This window comes from Oncorhynchus mykiss, chromosome 8 (genome assembly GCF_013265735.2).
Source record: "Oncorhynchus mykiss isolate Arlee chromosome 8, USDA_OmykA_1.1, whole genome shotgun sequence".
Classification (NCBI taxonomy): domain Eukaryota; kingdom Metazoa; phylum Chordata; class Actinopteri; order Salmoniformes; family Salmonidae; genus Oncorhynchus; species Oncorhynchus mykiss.
The window spans coordinates 28,804,366-28,815,790 of NC_048572.1; the positions used below are offsets into that span (position 1 = coordinate 28,804,366).

The window sequence follows — 11,425 nt, forward strand, 5'->3', positions numbered from 1 at the left end:
CAAAACAGCTGAGTGACAAAGTCCGGGCCCAGTTATACAGAAAGCATAAAGGATCGGTCATAGAGCTAGTAGCACAAGGGAACTGACCTCCACACAGCCAATTAGCCATTATTATAGACAGGTCCGGCTTTAGTCTTTTGGGGGCCCTTAGCGCAATTTGGTTGCGAGGCCCCCCCACCAAGTGGATACATTTGTATTTTTTTTATATTTCCTGCAATTCTACACATTTTTGCCATGGGGTTTAAAGAAAATTAAACTGCAAAAGAAAACTGCAGAAAGCTTGCTTTCTACACATTTTGCCATTGGGCGGAGAGACAATTTGGGAATTTTTTAACAAATGTCATGGAATTCTACTAATTTTGCCATGGGGCACAGAGACATTTTTGCAGTTTTAAAGCAAATTTCATGCAATTCTACACATTTTCCAACATATCCCATCATATGCTACAACAAAGATCATGTTATATGATCCCATGACATTTGGTTTGAAAAACTGGGCCCAGGTTATACAGTGTCTAGGATAAAGCTGGGGGAGTACCATTTCTACAAGTACGGGTACTGACATGGACTACGAGACCGCTGTCATCCACTCTAGGCTGGCCTCGGAACAGCAGCACAGTGCTCAGGCCATGTTCAACTTGGGCTACATGCACGAGAAAGGCCTGGGCATCAAACAGGTGGGCACACGCACATAAACAAACTCATTCATACACACATGCAACCCTATAAGTCTAACCCCTTACTTTCCCCCCTCCTGTAGGATATCCACCTGGCCAAGCGTTTCTACGACATGGCTGCTGAGGCTAGTCCTGAAGCTCAGGTGCCCGTCTTCCTGGCTCTGTGTAAACTGGGTCTGGTCTACACCCTGCAATACCTGCACGACCTCAACGTGAGTGTACAGTACAGAGCACTTCCTGGAACCGGTGCCTCTGGGAGTTTCATTTCCCTGGTCGTTTCCATTTCAACTCATGGGGGCCAGGCTCAATGTTTGAGGCTAACTTAATTTATTACATTTGTACAGGATTCATGGGATTGTACTATGTTTTTTCAATGTAGTCAATGCTCTCTCTCTCTTTTTGATCCCTCCGACCGACCCTCTCTCTTTCTCCCCTCCCACCCTGTATCATCTCTCTCCCCCCTCCACCAGATGAGTGAGGTGGTCAGTCAGGTGGACCTGGACCAGCTCCTGGGCCCTGAGTGGGACCTCTACCTAATGATGGTAATCGCCCTGCTGCTAGGCACCGTCATCGCCTACCGCCAGAGACAACACCAGGCAATGCCCCCTCCTCCCCCTCCTCCCCCAGCCAGGCCTGCTCAGGAGCAGGCCCAGCCGGAGGCCCAACCTGAGGCCCAGACCCAGCCTGAGGCCGAAGAGGCGCAGCAGTGAGCGATAGAGATGGAGTGGGAAGAGAGAAAGGGAAGGTGATATCCTGACCCATACCCTCTTCTCTGGTGGGGTGGGTAAAGGCAGACTAACATGCTCCCATCTTGGGCACCACCTTTTCCCTCCTGACTCCGGCATGTTGACCACAGACTGTAGGCTACTGAACAGGCCAGACTCGCCCTACTTAACTCTCTGTCTCTGTCAATGCTCTCAGACCTTCCAAGTTGAAGAATGAAGAAAGGAATCGGTGAGAGGGAGAGTGGAGTAGGTTGATGGACAAGGCCATGGAACAGAGGCTGTAGAAAAGACAATATAGACTCAACCTCTTAGTGTGTGACTCAGGGTACCGGCAGCAGAATCACTTCTCAGAACTAGCCACGGGGGGCGATCGAGGCATCATCTTAATTATCGTCCGATCTGGGAATGAAACTGTCTTGTTTTGTGCACTCTAGTAGTGATTGGGCTTCGGAAACAGCAGCCAGATTTTTTCCCCGCTTTTCCTTTTCAGATTTGATGTACGAGTTTAAGGTTACAACTCTACTTATCGGCAAATAAGATTCCAGATGTCTACATAAACCTTGAAATACCAACATATTCGTCAGGTGGCAGCAATCAGAACTGGGCATGTGAAGTCATCTTCATCTCCTTGTTTTTAGCAAAACATTTTTCACAAATACTCTTTGTTAGGAACATGTTTTGTAAGCATGTTCTGTTCATAAACAATGAATATTTACAAGCTAGTTTTTTCCAACATGGTTTTGTCAGCACATTTGCTTGATTAGCAAGCGTTAAAGCTTTTTTTGAGCAAATATTTATTTAGCAAACATGCATTGTTTGTCTTTCAATGTAGACGTTTTCTTCAGGATCTTATTTTGTTAGCGAATATCCTTAGTTAGCACAAATGTTGAACTAATGAAGTAAACATAAACGTGCTCATTTATTTGACATCCAGTTCAAAATCTTTCAGTACGTAGCTGAACTTTGGTCAACTTACTTGTTTGAGTGGACCAAGTAATGAAAGATATTATTGTCAGTCATTTCAGCTCTGCTTTGGTATGGTCAAGGATCAGAATGAAGGATAGAGAATCCTTTGCTACCCCTTCACTAGCTACTCCATTTCCTTCCTCATTGCAGCGCATGATTCTGTGTCTCAGATAAAGTTTGATTCTTGAGATATTATCCATATAGCCTAATACAGATAATATCCTTAAGATAATATTATAGGGATATTGTAGAATGCTGATCCTCACCATAGATGCTCCCTTACACCAAAATCCTGAGTGAATGCTAAGTTGAAGAAATCTGTTGAAGAAAACCCTTAAGTCTCTACACCGTATGTGCCTGATGGTGGTGCACACTGCTAAACTCTTAAAGGTACACTTAGCAAGATGACATCATCAATAGAACAACATTAGACAATGGCAACAACAGAATTCAAATCTGCCAAGAATACAGTTATTAAACCTATGTAACAATTTGCATCCTCTCTTGTAGCACGCCCACATTGGGAATAGCCAATCATTTCATTCTTGGCAGATTTGTATTCTCTTGATGATGTTGGTCACGTTCCCCTGCTCTGACGTTGCATGCATCAACCAATGTTTGCGTACCACGTCGTCGACTGTGCCGTCGGGCACCAAATTGCGATAACATAATGTGGTTGGCTGATACGTAATGCCTATCCAGGGGTTGTAAGGTCTGGCATGTGTCAGAAACGTCTGGGTATAAGGAACACGACCGTTGTCTGTAAGTAGGAAGTTTCCCCATTTTGTATGATGATGTCAACTTGCTGAGTATAGCTTTAACCCTTTGTGGCATTTTATTTTATTTTACAATTCTCTGTATTTGTTTGTAGTCTGTCTACATTGACAATTTATTATGTTATTGTAGGTACATTTTCAGGTGGCTCCATCTACTAGTAATTGGTAGTTTCTGGCACCATGGTTAATTTTCTCCTGTTTAAACTGTTTGATTTGATAAGTTGAACTGCAACAGGAAGACAGATGGTGGCCTTTTTGTCAAGACTCATTAGAAGAAAGCAGTGACTTTTTCAGACCATTTGACTTTGTTATACATGGTTCCACTCAGGGTCATAATCGGGGTGTGACTATAGGCCACACCCCCTCACCAATAGAGCAGGTCGTTGCTTCTCCAGCTTCTGCTTCGATCAGCTCAGGGGCTCTGTATCAAACTTTTCAGAGTAGGATCAGTTTAGCCTTTTAGATCATAATGAATAAGACTACTATGAACAGGAGGGATCTGATCCTAGATCAGCAATCCTACTCTAAGAATCTTAACATATATGGCCTCAGATCTTCGTATTTGAGTATATGGTGGAAATGGGAAATGCTGTGTGCCAAGGTAAAAATCATTAGAGTACTTTCAGCAAGATGAGGTATAATACCACTGAGAGAAAGAGAACATTTTCACCATGCATGTACTATTTCCAATGGAATATGACCCCTATTTTATTGCCTACGGAGGAGGATCTCTCCTTTGCATAATGTACAGAGAAATACACATATTTATTAGCAATACATAACATTCAATGTATGAACTTATATAAGATGTAAAGAGAATGATTCCGATTTTGTATGGGAAGATGTTTCAAGTAAGATCACTCACCATAACATACCAATGATGTTCTCCATGCTCAGTTTGGTTTGAATAGAACATCAACACAAGGTACGATATAATAAGTCACACACTATTTCCTTGTCTGCAATGAAACATTGGCCCAGGTCGTCGAAAGACTACAATGGGGATCGTAATAAATACCAAAACTCCCCACTGTACACTGAGTGTACAAAACATTAAGAAACCTGCTCTTTCCATGACAGACTGACCAGGTTAAAGCAATGATGCTTTATTAATGTCACTTGTTAAATCCACTTCAATCAGTGTAGATGACGGGGATGAGACGGGTTAAAGAAGTTTTTTTGAGCCTTGAGCCAACTGAGACAAGGATTGTGTATAATGTGCCATTCAGAGGGTAAATGTGCAAGACAAAAGATTTAAGTGCCTTTCAACGGGGTATGACAGTAGGTGCCAGGCGCACAGGTTTGTTTCAAGAACTGCAGTGCTGCTGGGTTTTTCAAGCTCAACAGTTTCCTGTGTGTATCAAGAATGGTCCACCACCGAAAGGACATCCAGCCACCTTGACACAACTCTGTGAAGCATTGTAGTCATGGGCGGCCCGTCAGGAATTTCAGGATCCAGTTGCAGAGGGAGGTGTTTAGTCCCAGGGTCATTAGCTTAGTGATGAGCTTAGTGGGCATTATGGTGTTGAAAGCTGAGCTGAAGTCACTCTCACATAGGTGTTCATTTTGTCCAGGTGGGAAAGGGCAGTATAGAGTGTGCTTGAAATTGCGTCATCTGTGGATCTGTTGGGGCGGTATGCAAATTGGAGTGGGTCTAGGGTTTCCAGGATGATGGTGTTGATGTGAGCCATGACCAGCCTTTTAAAGCCCTTCATGGCTACCAACATGAGTGCTATGGGGCGGTAGTCATTTTGGCAGGTTCTTTGCTTTCTTGGGCACAGGGACTATGGTGGTCTGCTTGAAACATGTTGGTATTACAGACTCGGTCAGGGAGAGGTTGAAAATGTCAGTGAAGACACTTGCCAGTTGGTCCTTGCATACTCTGAGTACACGTCCTGGTAATACGCCTCGTCTGGCCCCGCGGTCTTGTGAATGTTGACCTGTTTAAAGGTCTTGACCTCATATGGAGGATCTACTCCAGGGATCATCAACTAGATTAAGCTGTGGGTATGGATGTTGATTTGATGGATTTTCAAGGGGCCGGAACATTATTACAAATCATTTGTCGACTGCAAATTGACTGCAAGAAGCCCAAAGACATATAGTCACATATCTCTCTCTATTATACGTGGGAATACTTTGGAACAGATTTCCTCAAATAAAATCAGATTTACTAGTGGGAGGGTTTTTCTCAGAAAACATGGGGTGTGAGGCAAATAAAGTCACCCGCTGGCGCGAGTTGAGGAACCCTGATCTACTCGTTGCTACCGAGTTTGTATGCTAGCTTGGTAGCTAGCTCAAGTTGGCTAACAATAGCAAGGTAATATTACTTTTATATTGGATATTTGGTGGATATTCTGTTTTCAATCTTCAATAGCTCTTACGCAAAGCGTGCCATGACTATGAAGACACTATACTCTGAATTAGTGGAGGATGGACAAAAATCCACAGCTTTCTTTTTTGTTATATATATTTTGATGTTTTGTTGTTGCTTTAAATCTTCAACAGCTCTTACACAGAGTGCCATCACTATGAAAATTATATATTCAGGGGGGGTGTGTTGATGATAAGAATTGGAGGAATTGACTGGGTCATGAACCAGGACACGGTGGAGTAAAGTATAGAGTAAGGCTGTTTATTAACAGTGAAAAGTATTGCTCTAGCGTGCACGGGCTCGTTCACACTTGACTCAGAGAGAGACAGCGGGAACGCGCCCCGAAACATGTCGTGCATGAGAATTTGTACATAGAATGACGTAGGTAGAATCGTCTTTGTTCTTGCTTCGGACTGGTTGGCGTGGAACAGCAGGGCAGGGTCTGGTCCCGCTGTCCCTTCTTCATTGCTGCAGAACTGAGTTCTTTGTTCTCTGTGCTGGTGTGTGTGTTTAGAGAGTTTCAGTGTGTGTGTTATCGTAGCCAGCCACCTGTGTGGGGGATGCCAGTGTAGTTAGTATCTGCTGGGAACAGGGGGAGGGGAGGTTATGAGACAGAGAGCATTTATTAGTGCAGGCTATGATTGCATGGTTAGGCCACAGGCAGACAACAGTCAGTGAATGCTTTATTACATGTGTTAATATGTTATTACAGGTGGCACTGGATTTTTGACCATACTTATCTAATCAGCAGGCAGAAGACAATTAAGTGGTAATGCCCGAGAAGCCGGTGTTTGGATAATGTATTGGCATGGGTGTTGTTAGCCCGGGAAAGATGTATTGGCATGGGGGTTGTTAGGCCTGAGAAGAAGTCGAGGGCCAGAAAACCGTGTCAAGATATCCTCCAAGCACTGTCTTCGAGGGCATTATCACTTTTATACAATGGGTTACCAACATTTTCAAATAATGATTGACATATTTCCTGTAAAACTTTATTTTCGTGTATTTATTCATACTATTTCATCCTTCCACAAGATATAGTCCCGACACAAATCTAGGGTTGCTACCCAAGCCGGCTGGTCATTCGTTCTATCGGTTCGGTTGCCAGATACGATCCAGTTGTTCAGTCGTTTTGTTCTGTATCATTGGACGCGACCCAGTTGTTCATTTGAAATGTTCCTTTGCAATAATGGCTGGCAACTGTCACACTGGTATAAATGATTCGGGAGACAGGCGCAGGAAAACCGTATATATTTTATTTTTATTACGCCCAAAATTACGGCGTGCCGTGTAAAAGCACGGGGACATAGACCAAACAAACACAAAAACACAGGGTTGAAATCCAAACAAAAGAGCGAGGAGAACCTTGAATAAATAACACTAGCGCACAATGATTATCACAGGGGATGAGACCCGTAATCATCTGCGCAATCCACAAGGGCACACAGCACAGGTACTCACACGCACTAAAGGACATAGTAACAATACATCGACAGCACCATGGTGAACCAAGGGCACATATATACAAATACAATCAGTGGGAATAGGGGCCAGGTGTGCGCAATGAAAGTTCCAGAGGGATCCGTGACAGCAACGTTCATGTCCCTTGCTTACAGTCAGAATAACAAGTAGCCGCATTTGCATTTGTTTAAGTTGTTTTCTAGTGACATTTATTTGGATACATCCATAACAATGACCTAATGAGGCGTGATTTCACCTGGCATAGAAAATGTGCTCACTTGTCAGGACACTGTTGTTCAGAGAAGCTAGTCAACAACACACTAACACAATCACTTCAAACTGAAGCTGGAAGACTGCAAACTAGCTGCACTTCCTTTCGTTTGACCTTTTTTCAATGATGCCAGCTGATTCATGATTTCGACTGGCTGAGAAACGCTGCCCGTCTGTCTTGTCCCGACTCCTGACACGTTCATAACTATGGTACAGCTGAAGATCGAATTTGAATATCGAAACAATGTTGAAAATGTCAGAGAGACAGACAGGTTTATACAAATCTCCGCTGTTGAAAACTAAATGTTAATCGAAAATAAATAATGTCTAGATGCTTTTTATAGTGGATATCAGATGGAACAGAGTAAATAGGCATTTTAACGTTGTGGATTTAGCCGGTGGTAACTTGTGGAAAAGACACCGTCTGGAATGCGGGTTTAACCATATTCTAGAATATCACACAATGTCTTGCAGACAAACTGCTTGCAATTCCGAAAAAAATATTACATGTGTTCTATGTTGCTGCAGTCCTATGTAAATACAGTGAAACAACGTAACATACATTACCATCCCCTGGGAAAATCATTATATTAGGTCATACATCACATGCACCCAGTCATTTATTCAGTTATTAACAATATACAGTACAACTGAAAGCAAATAACAGTTCAAATACAATAGATTTAAAATATAACTCAAAGTAGTGTCTTTACAAATCCAAGCAGCTGCCAGTCTAAATTCTCGTTAACCCTTATTGTAGTTAGCCAAAACCACTTAACTCATGTGGAGTCACAGCAAAGACTAGTATGGCATTGTCATCTGAATAAGTATTTTTTGTAATGCTCTGACGATAACTCGACTCCCTTCCTTACAAGACTAAGAAAGTTCAGGAATGAGGCCTCCAAAACTGGGCCAACAAGGAGGAGGAGAGCAAGGCCAAGGGCGACTCTCCCACGCACCACAACTTTCTGTATTGGAATCATAGAGTCCAATGTGCAGAGGGGGTCATCAAGAAAAGGTAACTTTCCCTTAAAACAACACAGAACATGCCTTCTGTCCTCGTGCGACAATGTTCTCCCAGGAAAACCTATTTTTTTAATCAATTCATTTCTGCCTCTTACTGGTTGACCATAATAAAGGTCATACCCACTCCACATATTTATATATATTTTTTATACAATTGTCAGATATTCCACTAGTTAATACACTTTTACAACATTTCTGAAAAGTTAGATTTTTGGCATTATGAGGCTACTCATACAATTGACGTCACATTGATATCATATTTCTAGCGCTTGTAAGGATCTGTCCTTCAAAAGTGGGTAAATATTTTTTTATTGGACTGTTTACCGATCTGTACATACAAACACATTCTGTAATAGCAAATCTATTCTCAAAATTATCAAATGGCCAGGTTCAGTTGTATGGATGATTTTAAAACTATGTAGAGTTTCAAACAAAGCAAAGAAACGGAATGAAAATGTGATTAATATGACAACAGAATATTTCAGCTACAGTCCCAGAGGGTGGCTTGCCACTAAATTTGGACTGTCATGTGTGTGCCATGTACAATCACAACCTTTCTTTCACAGATCCCTTTTAATTCATTCCATGCTTACTTTGCAAATTCTTTACTCCACATGTTTTACCTTATTATATAGTTTCCTTATGTCATTTCCTTATTTGTTGTGATTCATCTGTATTTCTAAACTTTCAGATTCCTTTGGAGTACGTGACATGGTTGTTTTACCGTGCAACTTGGGGGAAGAGGATTCTATAAAAAAATATAAAGAGAAACATTTCCACAAATACAGGGCAAGCCGTTCGAGCTTTGTCAGGCAGATTGCCATCACAGGGTGTATGCCCTGACATTACCACAGATGTGCCCACAGGCGATCAGAGACAGCCAGCAGCTGAATAGGTCCACGCTCTACGTCCGTGTGATGGTAAATGTAGTAGCATAACTTAACCTAACAAGAGACCATGTTTCTATAGACCCGGGGTTCTCAAATTAGGGTGTGAGGTACTGCAGGGGGTCTGAAGCCAGATCTCAAAATATATAGTATACCTTGTTTTTTGTACGTCATTTCTTTGAAGGAATATTACTGATTACAGATCAAACACATTTTTGCCAAGGGATCCGAGAAATAAGTTTAGATGGTGTAATACAAAACAATGTAATATTACTAATCTACAATCTAATTGATGTGCTTAACCCTGGCCAACATGGGCCTGGGAGGCCAGTAGAGTTGTGTTCAGTAGAGTTGTGTTCAGATTATGAGGGGGTCTCTCGTAACATACTTCATAAACAACAGGTGCTGACTAACAGTGAAATGCTTACGTGCTGGCCCTTCTCAACAATGCAGAGATAAATCAAATAAAGGAGATAATGGAACATTTAAAAAAGGAATGATAAAAGTAACAATAAATACAGAATGGGTAATAATAACTTGGCTGTATGCACATTGATGTGAAATTGAGGTAGATACAGTTTAAGTTGGAAGTGTTCATACACTTAGGTTGGAGTCATTAAAACTTGTTTTTCAAACACACCACAAATTCCTTGTTAACAAACTATAGTTTTGGCAAGTCGGTTATGACATCTACTTTGTGCATGACATAAGTCATTTTTCTACCAATTGTTTACAGACAGATTATTTCACTTATAATTCACTGTATCACAATTCCAGTGGGTCAGAAGTTTACATACACTAAGTTGACTGTGCCTTTAAACAGCTTGGAAAATTCCAGAAAATTAATTAATGTCTTTAGAAGCTTCTGATAGGCTAATTGACATAATTTGAGTCAATTGGAGGTGTACCTGTGGATGTATTTCAAGGCCTACTTCAAACTCAGTGCCCCTTTGCTTGACATCATGGGGAAATCAAACAAAATCAGCCAAGACCTCAGAAAAACAATTGTAGACTGGTTCATCCTTGGGAGCAATTTCCAAACGCCAGAAGGTACCACATGCAAGTATAAACACCATGGGACCACACAGCCATCATACCGCTCAGGAAGGAGACGAGTTCTGTCTCCTAGAGATGAACGTACTTTGGTGCAAAAAGTGCAAATCAATCCCAGAACAACAGCAAAGGACCTTGTGAAGATGCTGGAGGAAACGGATACAAAAGTATCTATATCCACAGTAAACCAAGTCCTATATCGACATAAACTGAAAGGCCGCTCAGCAAGGAAGAAGCCACTGCTCCAAAACCGACATAAGAAGCCAGACTACGGTTTGCAACTGCACATGGGGAGAAAGATCATACTTTTTTGAGAAATGTCCTCTGGTCTGATGGAACAAATAGAACTGTTTTGCCATAATGACCATCATTACGTTTGGAGGAAAAAGGGGGAGGCTTGCAAGCCAAAGAACATCATCCCAACCGCATGGGGGTGGCAGCATCATGTTGAGGGGGTGCTTTGCTGTAGGAGGGACTGGTGCACTTCACAAAATAGATGACATCATGAGGCAGGAAAATTATGTTGAAGTATTGAAGCAACATCTCAAGACGTCAGTCAGGAAGTTAAAGCTTGGTCGCAAATGGGTCTTCCAAATGAACAATGACCCCAAGCATACGTTGTACAAGTTGTGGCAAAATGGCTTAAGGACAACAAAGTCAAGGTATTGGAGTAGCCATCACAAAGCCCTGACCTCAATCCCATAGAAAATGTGTGGGCAGAACTGAAAAAGCGTGTGCGAGAAAGGAGGCCTACAAACCTGACTCAGACCTTCATCTGACACCACCTTGTATAGAGGTCCTGGATGGCAGGGAGCCGTATGCACTACCCTCTGTAGTGCCTTGTGTCAGATGCCAAGCAGTTGCCATGCCAAGTGTTGTGTTCGATGGAGCGGCCTTCCGTTTTCTGTAGTCCACGATCAGCTCCTTTGTCTTGCTGATGTTGAGGGTGAGGTCGTTGTCCTGGCAGTCTTGACCTCCTCCCTATAGGGTGTTTCATCATCGTCAGTGATCAGGCCTACCACCGTCGTGTCGTCTGCAAACTTAATAATGGTGTTGGAGTCGTGCAGGGCCACGCAATTGAGGGGGAACAGGGAGTACACGAGGGGACTAAGCACACATGTGTTGAGGGTCAGCGTGCTGGGTGTGTTGTTGCCTGCCCTCACCACCTGGGGGCGGCCCAACTGGAAGTCCAGGATCCAGTTGCAGAGGAAGG

At 42.6% G+C, this 11,425-nt stretch overlaps 1 protein-coding gene and 1 long non-coding RNA gene across 2 annotated transcripts; both read left to right on the forward strand.

The window, feature by feature from the left end:
- Nucleotides 1–364: 364 nt before the first annotated feature.
- Nucleotides 365–2,051, forward strand: LOC110531084 (protein sel-1 homolog 1-like). Its single transcript, XM_036986863.1, has 4 exons — nucleotides 365–369; nucleotides 551–677; nucleotides 761–889; nucleotides 1,148–2,051. The coding sequence occupies exons 1-4, from the start codon at nucleotides 365–367 to the stop codon at nucleotides 1,385–1,387; spliced, it is 501 nt and encodes a 166-aa protein (XP_036842758.1). The 3' UTR covers nucleotides 1,388–2,051.
- A 3,326-nt stretch (nucleotides 2,052–5,377) lies between these two features.
- Nucleotides 5,378–9,678, forward strand: LOC110529749. The gene is made up of 3 exons (XR_005052849.1): nucleotides 5,378–5,464; nucleotides 8,122–8,264; nucleotides 8,964–9,678. It is a non-coding gene; the product is annotated as an uncharacterized LOC110529749 (long non-coding RNA).
- Nucleotides 9,679–11,425: the final 1,747 nt, after the last annotated feature.